A 13,001-nucleotide genomic window follows, 5' to 3' on the forward strand; every position below is an offset into this window, starting at 1 on the left:
TTTCACCGTATCGGTAGGACTCCAATAAGCTGCGCTGCAAGGCTGGCCCCGGGCACCCCTCCCACAGCCCCGCTGCGAGGCCTTCCCGAGCCAGCGACCTGGGGCGGCAGCAGCCCGGCCTCCTGCCTGCCCACCTCGCACCGCCCGCCTGCCGGAACCGAGGGAGGGATACGCGGCTCCGCGGCCAGCCAGAGGCACGCTACCCTCGGGCAGCGAGGCCCTGCAGGCCAGCCGCCTGGGCACGGACACAACGCTCCTACTGCCCGCCAAGCGCTCCCTCACCGGCCGAGCCCCCCCACCGCGGCGGCGGCAGCGACGGGGCCTCCTGAGAGAAAACGGCGAGCCACCCCGCGCCTCCTGCCCCCGCCCACCCAACGGATGGTGCCATGTGTCGCGGAGGGGGCACCGTGACACCCCCCTCCGGACCTCTACTTGGTACAGCCCGCTCGCATCGGCTTCCTGCCGCCCCCCCTCCCGCGCATGCGCGGCCGCTCGCGCTCGGTTTGAAAGGCGGCCCGGCGCCGTGCCGCGCGTGCGCAGCGGCTGGAGCGGCGCGCCCTGCCGGGTCTCCGCGTTGTGCGCCTGCGCGCCGGGCCGCCGTCAGCCTGCGCGCCCGGATCCTGCCGCCGCCGTCTCGCGGGAGGTGGTTGCTGGCGCCGGTGTGAGGCGAAGCGCGGGAGCCGTCGCCATGACCTCTGCTTTGGAGAATTACATCAACCGTATCCTTCCGGCGGGCGGAAGCGTCCCGGGGCGGCCCTAGGGGCGGCGGGAACGGGCCTTCCTTCTCCTTCGTGCCCGCGGGCGTGAGGGGAGGCCGGGCGCGGGGGGCCTGGCGGCTCGGTGCCGCGGAGGGCGAGCGGCGCCCGCCCCCGGGGGCTGGTGGCAGAGCTGTTGTGGGCATCGGGTACCTGTGGGCCCGGCAGGGTGTGAGCTGCCAGGAGAGCCCCAGCCCTAGGCCGGCTGCTGAAGGGCCTGCAGAAAGCATACCGGCCGGGGCCGCAGGCCTCCTGCATCCAGCTCCCGCGGGTGGTGGCGTTCGTTGGCCCTTCCTGGCTGGCAGTGTCCCTTTACATAAGGTAGAACAGAGGTTTACGGGAGACCCAGAGAATAGAATCCCCTATAGCCTCCCGCGCTGCAAACTTGATCCTTGTTTGGTCAGTGTGAGGAACGAGGCCTGGCCCCATAAAGGGCTCTTTGCATGTATTAAGTTGTCGGCTTTACATCGTTTGCTCAGAAGCTGGGAGTTGCTGTTCTCGGAACGCCTTTCTTGTAGTTCTTTGCACTCCTAATAGCCTATGGGCATTTTCAAATTTATTCACAAACAGTAAGGTAGTAACCCAGAATCATTCAGGATAATGGATATGTGGTCATCAAATTGGGATAGCCAGACTGACTTCAGAGTGAGGGCATGTAGAATGCCAGGGATCCCCACTAGCAAAACAGCTAAGCTGTTTTGAAGGACTTAGCTTTGAAGTGTTTATAAAACTGTTGTTTCAGTTTTGAGGTAGTGCAGTTAGTAATGGAAGAAGAGATGAACTTTAAATCTTTAGTCTGCCTATGGTGTTCATGTTTGTGTATAACTCTCCATAGTTGAGTAAAGTGAAACTTTAAAACAATGTCATAAAAAATACTGTATTGTCAAATGTTGCTAACAATCATGGTGCTCTTTTTTGTAAAAAAAAAAAAAAATACTGGTAGGCTCTTCTGGCTTTTACTGCCTCTTAAAACTTTCAGAAGTGTTAATGGTTCTGTTTCAGATATGTCTAAATATTTTCTTAATGAACTATCAGGTACTGTTGCGGTAATTACTTCTGATGGAAGAATGATTGTGGTGAGACTGGTATTTTTTAACATTATTATTTTCCCCCATAAAGACTCTCCATCATGGCATTAAAGAAGCAGTGCTAGGGTATTATCACTTACCTATTCACAACTTCACAAACTTTTTTTAAAAGCTTTATGACCATTATTTTATGCTGTTTGATTTAAACACTGGTTCTTGCCTGTCAGCTTTGTCCATTGATAAACTTGTGCATGCAAATGCTTGACTTTTTTCAAATGTTTTTGTCTATAGGATTGCACAAGAAGATGCATTTTCTGTTCAGTAATATGGTTTCCACCTGAAATGTTCTCTTTGTTCAGTAAGCTTTTCAACTTCCATGCTAAAACCAATTCTTCTATATGGTAATAGAAAAAGTCAGCTAATAATTACTGAAGAATTTGTGGAATTCTGTAAGCTTGAAAAGCTGAGGGTTGGCAAACTGTTATATATCAGACTGCATAATGTTTTAGTTTTATTGCTTATGTGTTATGTGGGTTTTTTTCTTCCCCCTGCCCCCCATCTTTTATTCTTTTGTGTTTTAAGTTTAACTTTTTAGTGTGATCATTGCATGATGGTTATATCTTTCTGTCTGTACTTAGCTTTGTGCAGCCTCTGGACAGACAAAACAGTACTTTTAGCAGAAAAATACTAGTTTCACCCAATCTGTCTGTTTGGAGTCAATCTGGTAAATTTTGTGTTGTGATACAAGATCTTTTCCACCAAAAAGATTTGAATGAAATTAGTATATGCGACTCATTGTTACATGGTTAGATGATATAAATGGATACTGCCACTGCTTGAATGATGGTGTTTTACATTAGTTGGAATTTCTTAATCAATTACAGATGGTAAATTGCACAAATCAATTATACCTTTGGAAAAATGATAACGCATTAAAGTGGCACAGAAATTCTTCTCTTGGTGCGTTTTGGTTTTGCAGCTTGGGTGGTTTGTTTTTTTGAGTAACTTTATGGAAATAAGCTAATCTCTTTCAAAGAGATACCACTTAAAATTGCATGTTAAGAATAGATTCAATATTGTTGACCATAAGAATCCAACTTTTCTGTTTGTTAATTTAATTATTTGATTTTTGGAAACTTCCGTACAAGGAAGACTAACACAGTTTAGAAGTAGCAAAATTAGTTGTCTAGAAGGCCTTCGTTGGTAAAAAGGAAACTTTATTTCTTTCAGTGCTACAGATTGCTGTGGCTTTTAGCATGAACACAGTAGTAAATACAGATACTTTAATTGATTATTGCTTTTCAAGTTTCATTCTCCAGCTGTTTGTGTTTAAGCCTAACAATAAAAATTAAGTAGAGCATCTGTTCTCCAGTGCCTTAGTATTGCCACCTTGTTTAAGGTATCCTTGAGACCAAAGATGATAAATTTAAAAGATAATTGGAGTGTTTTAATCTTTGCCTGTTTTTTTTTTTTTTTTTTCAGGGAACCCTCAAAGGTTTTGATCAGACCATTAACTTGATTTTGGATGAAAGCCATGAACGAGTGTTCAGTTCTTCACAAGGGGTTGAGCAAGTAGTGCTGGGATTATACATTGTAAGAGGTGATAATGTGTAAGTATAGCACGTTCATACTTAAACCAATTAATAAAAATTTTGTATGTGTATATATATAGTGTATCTGTATACATCTTAGCCCCAGACATCTTACATCTTTGTATCTGTGGGTAGCACTAGTAGTATTGCCAAAGCTGAGGAAACCAAGGAGGTGGTTGAGTCACCATACCTGTATTTAGAAGACATGTAGATGTGGTGCTTATGAACATGGTTTAGCAGTGGACTTGGTAGTGCTAAGTTAGCCTTTGGACTTGATGATCTTAATGTCTTTTCCCACTGAAATGGTTTTGTGAATCCTTATTAAATGGCTACACTTCTGTTACAGAAGTGATTGCATTGTAATGTTAAGATACTGTTAGTCTAGATTTACTGAGCTGTAAATTAACCAGATCACGTAGTGATTTCTATCTAGGAAAGGTCAGCATAAACCTCAGCGTTTTCCTTTCTTGAGTCAAGGCATTGTGTAGATTTTCTTTATTCCAGTCTGTGAAAGGCAGGATCCACTGATGGAGGAAAAGATAGAAGAATGAAAAAAAGATTAGATGGAACTTGTGTGTAAAAAGTCAGCAATCTTGTATAGAAAGTTGACTTTTAACAGGATTTTTTTAGATTTTTAGAAAATATATGAAGGTTCTGGCTTGACAATGTAACAGCTGCTGAAGCTGATACAGTGACAGGTCAAACGTATGAGTTGATATTTGATATTAAATATGCTGACAAAATGAAAGTAAAAGCTCATTAAATGCAGTGAAAATTAGCTATTATGCAGAACAGATGGGATGGTTATAAGAGAAGTGGAAAGAAGGCCTGGTAAGTGGCCCTGCAAGGAAGATGACTTTTGCAGCAGCATTCTGAAACTCATGGTAAAAAATGAGATTATTTTTTATCACAATCAGAAAAAGGGCATGTTGCAGTGACCAAAATGTGCACCTGGACAGGAATCTCAGTCTTCTAATTCTAATGGATATTTCTGTACAAAGAAATGTCAAGACTGAATTTTATTTAGACTTATTTAGGTGTGTTTATCTAACATCATTGAGAAAGTGGATCATTTTGGAAGGCTTTCATCATTTTTGACTTGAGCTTTTAAGCAAAACCAAATAGTGACAAATGTACAAAGGTAGGCTAAACATGCTACTTGTAACTTTTCAAATTGTATGGATGTGTATAAAGCCAAATAACTGTTTACTGCTTCACGTTTTCGCCATACTAGGCTGCCACATTACTCAATTATATTCAAAACATTCTTTTATAGAAATTAGTATCTTTTTTTAATCATAACAAACTTGGAAACTTATTTGTTAGAAGGAATAGTTCTGTATTCATGCAACTCCTAACAAACTAAAATTCAGCATCCTTATAGGAAGAAGAAAAAAGAAACAACAGCTAAGTAACAGTAACTTCAAAATAGGGGACTCGTATAATAGAGAAGTTATTGAAAAATAAAAGAAACGAAACACTCAAGGGATAAAGTGCCTCCAGGCGTTCCAGTGTGTATCACTAGAAGCTTGCAGTGAATATACAGCATCAATCAGAAGAACTTGGTATGGTTCAACAGCAAGTAAAGGCTGTTAGAAGGAAAAAGACAACTTCTGCTTTAGAAGGTGTGGTGACTTAGGAAAATCAAAAAAAGGTATTAATACTAGAAATTTATGTGTAAAACTGTTAATAAAAATTGTGAAGAAAAGCTGATTAAAAAACCAAAACCTCTTAAATACATGTGTGTTTGTTCTGCTGCAAGAGAAGCAGAAAGTCTGTGAAAGAGACATCAGGAGTGACAGGTATTGTCTGTTTCTTTTTCATCTAGGAGAATGAGATCTCTAATGAAAAGGCTTTATTTCTCTATGTGAACTAAAGAGAAACTGACGCTGTGATATCATAGATAGATTTTAATCTAAGGAAATGTTTTAAATGGAAGTGTCACTTTGGAAAAAGCTAGTAAATGGAATGGTAATGAGCATGCAGGATCAAGTCCTTTTCATGCAAGAATTCTGAAGGCACTCAAATTTGAAGTGAGGCTTCATGCTGGTCAGTGCTTGAATATTCAGTTGGCATAAGCAGTTTACATTTGTGTTGTCTAAGCTCCCAGTGTAGTGATGGAACTGAGAAAACTACTCAGCTAACCAGATTACTCTTTCGAGGCAAGTTAAACTCCTCTTTAGTTTCCACTGACTGTCATAGGAACCTAGACTCCTGTATTGGGATGTTTGCTCTTAAGCTCAGTCTCACCCTGCTCCCTGGCTATTTTGTGGTACATATGGATTCACTGGAAGAAAGAATGTTAGGGGTTATTAGGAAGAAAACTAGAACAGTGGACATAGTCATGTCATTGTATAAACACCTGTTATGCCACTGTGTTTAGAGGGGTGCAGGATGAAATTACATGAAGAGCGCAAGTGAGAATAACTAGAGGTATGAAATGTTTTCTTTCAGGGAAAGGCTGAATAGGCGAGGGCTCTTCAGTTTGGAAAAAGCACAGATATAGTGGTTATTGTTTGCTGTGAAATCAAGAGTTGTAGGAGAAGTTGGGAAGATAATTGCTTCATGTAAATTTCTCTGATTTTTTTTCCGCTATTGAAAACTGACATAATCTGACAAGTCACGTACAAAGGTACTTCATTGCACACCGTAAAAGTTAATTGTAGAACTCACTGTTGCGGGATGTAACAAACACCAAAAATGGAAATGTATTCAGAAAGCTATTGGATGGATTAATTTAACAGTTTTTAATGGCTCTTAATTAATTTTGTGGATACAGCCATTAGCTCATAAGTCTCTGATGTGGTGAATGTAAGGGTGTGCTGGAAGGAATAGATTCTGTTCTTACTTTCCCTCTGGGTTACTTCCCATCCTGAGCTAGTGTGATCTCTATTATCTTAGCCTTCTCTTTAAAATGGTTTTACTGAGTCCACTAGTGTTGTAGTTCAGGTAAGTCTTAACATAGCATAGGTGAAATACTATGTACTCTCCCTTGGATAAAGGAATGTTTTACTAGGCTGTGTTGAAGGAAATTGTCTTGCTTCTCTAATGCCATAGGCACTTACGAATTGCTACAGTTAGACATTATTCTTGAAAAGCTGTTATCTCTCTAAAAGGTTGTGGTTCTTGTTTCAGAGGCTAACCTACTGCCTAAAACAAACCAGTAGTATTTGGTTCTTATAACCTGTATCTTTAAAAAAAAAAAAAAAAAAAAAAAAAAAAAAAAAAAAAAAAACAAAAAACACCAAAACAAAACCCAACCCTAAACCAACAAAAAATCCCAGCAACTTCCTTTAGACTCCACTTAAGACTATTTATAGTCATCAAAATTTGAAGTTCAAAGGATAGAGTTCTACAATTTTTAAAAAAAAGTCTTCACTAACAACTTCATTTTGTGGCTTTCCAGTTTTGTACCAGGGGATTTCAACAAATGATAACCTGTTTGTTGTTTGCTTGTTTATTGCAGTGCTGTCATTGGTGAAATTGATGAAGAGACAGATTCAGCTCTTGACTTGGGGAATATTCGAGCAGAACCTTTAAACTCAGTTGTGCATTGAAAAGAGGAAAATGCACATGGACTTTGTAAATCTTCGGTTGTACAGACCTATTTAACAACGTGGACGATTTTTACAAATTGTGTTTAATTTGTTTAGTCACCAGTTTTTTATTATGAATATATTGTAGTTTGGCATGTAAAGTAAAGTTTCTACGTTTTACTAAAGAAGTTTTCATTGAATTTCCTTTGGGGTTTCATGCTGTGTGATTTCACTCTGAAATATGTACTGGGAAATGTAAACAATGTCAGTGGTAGTCCTGTGTATATGTACCTCATTCTTAAACAAAGATCTCAATCTTAAAGGTAAACCAAGGCTTTTTTTAACTCAGAATTATTTGGAGGTAGATTGTGTAATGGTCAGTTTAACCAGCTCTAAACCTAGTTCTGGCTATAAGTAGAAAACCAGGTTTTTTGCCTTTTTTTTTTTCATTTTATTTGTAGTGTAGAGAGCAAGAGCATTAAAAGCTTTCGCAGTCAAATTAATGACTTGTGCACATAATAGGGTTTTTTGTGGTTTATTTAACATTGTTCTCTAGTCCCTAAGGGTGTACTGGAGGTGCAAGAGTTCTTAGTGCCTTAAGACTTGCAGACAAATTAAATGGGGGAAAGAAAGACTTGAGTAGAAACAACAGAACCTAAACCAAATATATGCATTTATTTGAAGCCCACTGAATTCCAGACCAACTGATTCTCTGTCTTCTCCTCTCACCAGGTGTTGTGGTGCTCAAAAACTGGGTAAGATGTATAGAAGAATTGTGTCTTTGCTAGTATGTAACCATTGTCTTGCTAGATTGGAGGTTTTAGGGGACACAGGAGTACTTTGACTAGAGAAATTATTTCCTTTGAATGAAATTTGCCTTAATATTGGGTGTAAGAATTACATGTGACCGTAATAGACCACCTCTTATACATCAGCAACAGCTAATTTAAGTGGGACAAGCTCTGGGCAGCATGGTGTATTTTAGGCTTACTTACTCGCTACCTAGCCGAAATACTGGTATGGTGGCAGCAAGAGGAAGTTGGTATTGGACAGAGCTGTTTTCCTTGTCCTCTAGTGTGCCAGCAGGTCCGGTATTCCTTCCCCACTCACCCACTCCATATAAACGTGCCGTTGAAAAAAGAAAAGTGATTTTAATGTGCGTATTTGTTTTTCAATTGATTTTAATATTAAGTGGGATTTGGTACTTTTTATTGCAAGTTCAGTTTGGAAGCCAAATACATTGAATTGAAGATATTTATATGTTCTGCATGTAATTGGTTCTCAATTCTTGTAGCTTCCAGCTTGTTTTCTGAGATTGTTCTTAGTGACGCATGTGAAGCCCAGCAAACCTATTTCAACTTTATCCATCTTACGACCTGGTGATGTGTTGGTTTTGTCCACATTTCTGCAGGGAATTGCTAAGCAGATGTCGAATTGGGGGGTTTGCATGATTACCCAAAGTCCGTAGAGTCTGGCTATAATTCATTATGTTAAAAGAATTGATCAATTTCGTTAAACAGTCAACAAAACAGTGTATAACGAAAAGCCCTTTTGCTACTCATACCAGCATGAGAGAAAAGAAAGTATAGAAAGTGAATTGTATTGATAAAGGACAAGTAATGTGGATGTAAATTAGCTACTTTGGGGCTCAGCCAAAAGAAATGCGGAAGCTAAGAGGTAGAATCAGGGTGAGCTGAGTTTAAATGCACTGCTTGGCCTTGCATGTATTAGGAGAGTTACTGTTGAGATACACAGGCTAAATACTTGTAGGAGCTCTGGAACGACTAAGGAAGTCTGTTCCTTTGTAGCTGTGGAATTATGTTTGAAGCAGAGTTATGGAATGTTAATACAGAGGCCTTCTGCCTTGAGCACGTCATTTGTAATGCAACTCCTTGGCCCTGTGTTTGGTTGAGGACTTACAATATGATGAGCTGCTGATGTTAATTGAAAATTTTCTCTGTCCTTGAAGTGATTATTTCAGATGCAAAGCTGTGGCACCGAAGTGGTGAAGCTGATTAATAATATCTAGGGACTGAACAGGTGAGAATTCTGAGTAGTTCAGGCATTGCTCAAGCAGGAAAAACACAGTCTGGAGAACCACAGTTTCACACAGTTATGTGTTTAAAATGCAGATTGCAAACCCTGTCATCTTCCCTTCTGGTGAGTGATTTCAGCTCTTGCATACGCTCTTTCTGGACCTGTGAAATTGTGTGTGTGCAGGGTGGGGTGGTGGGGGAGGGGTTACAGCTTGAAAAATTAAGATGTGTTTCCACTTACAGGCTGACATAAACGGAGGGTGTTTTCCAAGGCATTGAGAAAGGTGTTTAAATTCCGTTTCAAAAAAAGATCCTAACAAAACCTGGCTGTACAAAGCCCAAATGGGTTGATATGCAGTGCACTGTCAACTTGATTCTTCTGCAGTGAGATAGGTGAGGGATGGCCAGCTCACTGGTCTGACTGGGATTGTGGGCAGTAAAAGCCTTGCCAAGGCAGAGCCCACTCAAAAGCAAAATTCTGTCTCAAACCTTAAAACTGGCAACTGTGGAGTTTGCTTACCTTCATGCTTAGGCAGCAGCAATGTAAAGGTTTTTGGAGTTGTGGGTTTTGGCTTACACTTAAATTTTGTTTTGGTTTCTGGACCACATTTTGCTTCAGTTTGATGCCATTGACTTTGATCTGGGTTTGACTAAAGCCTTTTTTGGATATACTGGTGAAGGGATCAAAGCCAGGAGACCCAGTCAGAAGGGGTATCTTGAAATTTAATCTAGGGCCCAATATGCATTTAAAACTTATAAAATGAAATTACAGCCTTGTGAACTTACAGGAGCTTTTAATCCATAGAGGGTAGCTAGGTCCCTGTATGTATGGTGGAGAGAAAGCACTCTGGAAAAGTGTTGGATGCAAGATGTTGAATTATAGCCAGCCTGAAACTGTTCTCATTGAATCAAATCTGTAGTGCAGTCCAGCTGAAGAAATAGGTCATCACTGAAAGTTAGGGTTTTTATATCATTAATTTATTTTGATTCATTTTATTAAAGTAGGAAAAATAAATGGGGTTGAAATCATAAAGTGGACATAGTTATACTTTAGTATAACTTGTATTATCATTCTAATAAAGCAAGCCAGAGGATGTTAGTCCCGGGAGGAGGAAGAGTCTAGGGTAGAAGCTCAGCAGGTGTGAAGGTTGTGGATTTATCTAGACTCTAGGTGAACCCACACTGCAGCCAGTGTAGCAAAAGTGTTGAAAGTAATGAAGAGGTAAAACATAGAGGAAATTAATTAGAGCTGAATTTTTGGGTGGACAAGTTATTTCTGATGCTGAGGAGGTATGAAAGAGGACTGGAATGGAAAAAGAGCACCGCAGATTACTATTGTGTGTTGAGTGGGGGTATGCCAGTCAGTGTCTGTCAGCTGGCTGGGGCAAAGGTTCTCTGCAGATGCTCACTGATTGTAGAGATGTAGCAAAGGAAATGTCTCCTGGGAGATTAGGAGTAGTGTTGTCTGCAAAAAGCCTTTGCTTTATTCTTGCTGGAGGAAAAGTACCCTCAAAGAAACAACAAAAAGAGTAACTCCCTTTTCTGACTTGAAGGCATTCACAGTGCTGGCCACTGTGGCTCTATGACTGAGCTGGTTCCCTGTGGTATGTGAAGAGCCCTGCTGAGATGGGAAAAAGGTCATCGTAGTCCATAGTGTTCTTGGAAACTGTCTTTTCCTGCAAAAAGCCTAGATTAAAGATTCAATAAATAACAGGTGATGTTCCCTAAAATCCAATGAGTCCTTGCAGAATAATAAACCAATTTTACAGAAATGAGTAGGGCAGAGAAAGGTGATGCTAAGGACAAGAGGAAGTAATGCTGAATTGGAGGTAATTGTCATATTCCATTAAGTTTCCTGCATTGCCCTAGGTTGGTCACTTCCTCCTTTTGTTTGTTTAATAGAGATCATGGAGTGAAAGGACAAATCCTGACGAGTACTGGAAAAGGATGCCTCCAGTGAAAGGGCTGAGTTGGCTTATAAAGAGATTAAATTCGTTTGTTGTGCATGAAGCAATGCAGGAGCCATCTTCTGTGGTTCAAGGGCAACATCCCTAATTGCAGTCCATGTGAAGTACCTCCATGTCCACATATTTGGAATCAAAGTTCTTAAAATACTGCATGGTCTATAGGCAGGTTATGGGATTGAAAGAACATGGATTCTATTTTGAGGACTTATTCCAACAGTGGAGAATTTCTGTACGACTCAACCTTTGCAATCAGCTATAGCCTGTCATCCTTAGTTCCTGGAGTGTTATTTCTTCAATCCATTGTATTCAATGGATCCAATTCAATATAAGTAAAGCAGCTGAGCGACACATTAAACGCGCTGTGCTGGAGCTGAAGATAAAGTACAGATGGTTTGTACGATTTCTCATGGCCACTGCTGTTTTCATTTCATAGCAAATGTACCTTGAGTAGGTCCTTTGTGCCTGTAGTAACATAATTCCACCTCTCAGTCTCTCCTGCAGGAATCTGTGCCCTACTAAGAATTTTATTCTGCAGATTTATACAGAAAAATTCCTAAATACCAGGGTTGTGTTCTCTGTGCATTGTTAAGAAAGAATTAAATTATTCCACAGTTAATGTGACAAATACCAACCCATGAGCTGTTGTTCCTTTTAAGAATTAAATGACAACCACCATGAAGGCACTTCTGAAGAAGGTAGATGCCTCGTTTGAAGAGACTTGGAATCTATGAATGAGAGTCATGCCAGTGAAACATCAGGATGGTTTGTGCTTGCTGATTATATTTGGTCTGTGGTGCATTTTGGCACTGGTGTATGCAACTCTACTAATTTTTACTAATTGTGTTCTTATTTCTGCTTTCTAGCTGGGGAAACTGCAGTTCCTTGATTAGAATCACAAATAGGTCTGTGGATTATTTTTATTTTCAGTGGAAGAGAGTTCTTCAGTCGCAGTAAAGATCCAGTAAAGCTGCGTCATGTCAATCAGTCTTAGCTTCCCTGTTGCTTAAATAGTAAGACATCCTTCATATAGCGGGTATGCACAGACAAACCGCCAAACCTAGATGTGCCAGAAGGTGCTATCTGTATGGACCAAGACTTGAGGTGAGGGAAGGAAAACTTGTACCAGGCTTAGGTTAAAAACATGACAGAAGGTGGTAAAGAGCCAGGCATTTGTCCTGGAAGTCCTGTTCTAACAGCCTCTTCCCGTGTGCTATATTCTGTCTTAGGGTCCTTTTCTGGGCCCTTTTTTTTTTTTTTTTTTTTTTTTTACAGTAGTTTTTAGTTACGGCAGAAATGCTGACATTTCTTCCAGTAGCAATGTTTTCCCTGAAGAAAATAAAAGCTTCACCGACAAAGGTGGAAATCAAAGCTGAAAACACAATAGCATTCAGACTTTTGCCAAGAATTACTTGCTAGCACTAAGGGCCTGACCTCATCCAGGTGGTAATACCTTCCTTCCTGGAGCCTTCCAGAACGTTCCAGGAACTCTGGAACTTGCGTGGAACAACGTGCTGCTGCTGTTCAGCCTTACATCAGTCACTGTGCTGCCGAATGCCAAGAAATTTTACTTGGTGCTGAACTCCTTGTCTGCTATTTGCACTTTTTGATACAAGGTGTTCATTACTCAAGGGAGCACAAGGGCATGTGCACACGCTGGTTTTGTCCACGAAAACAGCTTTAATGGTTGTCCCACCATCATCTTTTTGTTTTGTACTTTAGATTTATCTTTAGTGCCAATTTTTCCAGCAGTGATTACGGTGCTCTGCATAGAAACAAGTGGAGATTATGCAGGTGGAGAAATGAAAGAAGCTGGATATGAAGTAGTGAAATCCACAAAAAAAAAAAAAAAAAAAAACCACACAAAAAAACCCAAAAAAAACCAAAACACAAACCTGTTGAATGTGAACAAAGTTAGGTTTTAGAGCAGTGCTCATTATAGGGAAGTTTTCTCTAACACAGATACAATTGTTGCGCATGTCATTCATATTACAGGAAATACTGAGAAATGTGAGAAAACATTCTCTACCAAGAAATATTTTAGGCACTAGAATTTCATATGGAAGCTTCCTATCATAAAATGTTATTTT

General features: G+C 40.5%; 1 protein-coding gene across 1 annotated transcript; it reads left to right on the plus strand.

Annotated features, from left to right (window-relative positions):
- Nucleotides 1-520: 520 nt before the first annotated feature.
- LSM8 (LSM8 homolog, U6 small nuclear RNA associated) lies at nt 521-7,115 on the plus strand. Its single transcript, XM_080391055.1, has 4 exons — nt 521-719; nt 1,791-1,831; nt 3,266-3,393; nt 6,842-7,115. Exons 1-4 carry the CDS (start codon nt 689-691, stop codon nt 6,930-6,932), a joined length of 291 nt encoding a protein of 96 aa, XP_080247181.1. The 5' UTR covers nt 521-688; the 3' UTR covers nt 6,933-7,115.
- Nucleotides 7,116-13,001: the final 5,886 nt, after the last annotated feature.

This window comes from Falco punctatus (genome assembly GCF_963210335.1).
Source record: "Falco punctatus genome assembly, chromosome: 6".
Lineage (NCBI taxonomy): Eukaryota > Metazoa > Chordata > Aves > Falconiformes > Falconidae > Falco > Falco punctatus.

Excerpts from the sequence above, each read along its gene's own strand:
- LSM8 (XM_080391055.1), top strand. The coding sequence starts at position 689 with ATGACCTCTGCTTTGGAGAATTACATCAACC. Across the intron at positions 720-1,790 it reads TTTGGAGAATTACATCAACC|GTACTGTTGCGGTAATTACT; the intron begins GTATCCTTCCGG and ends ATGAACTATCAG. Across the intron at positions 3,394-6,841 it reads ATTGTAAGAGGTGATAATGT|TGCTGTCATTGGTGAAATTG; the intron begins GTAAGTATAGCA and ends TGTTTATTGCAG.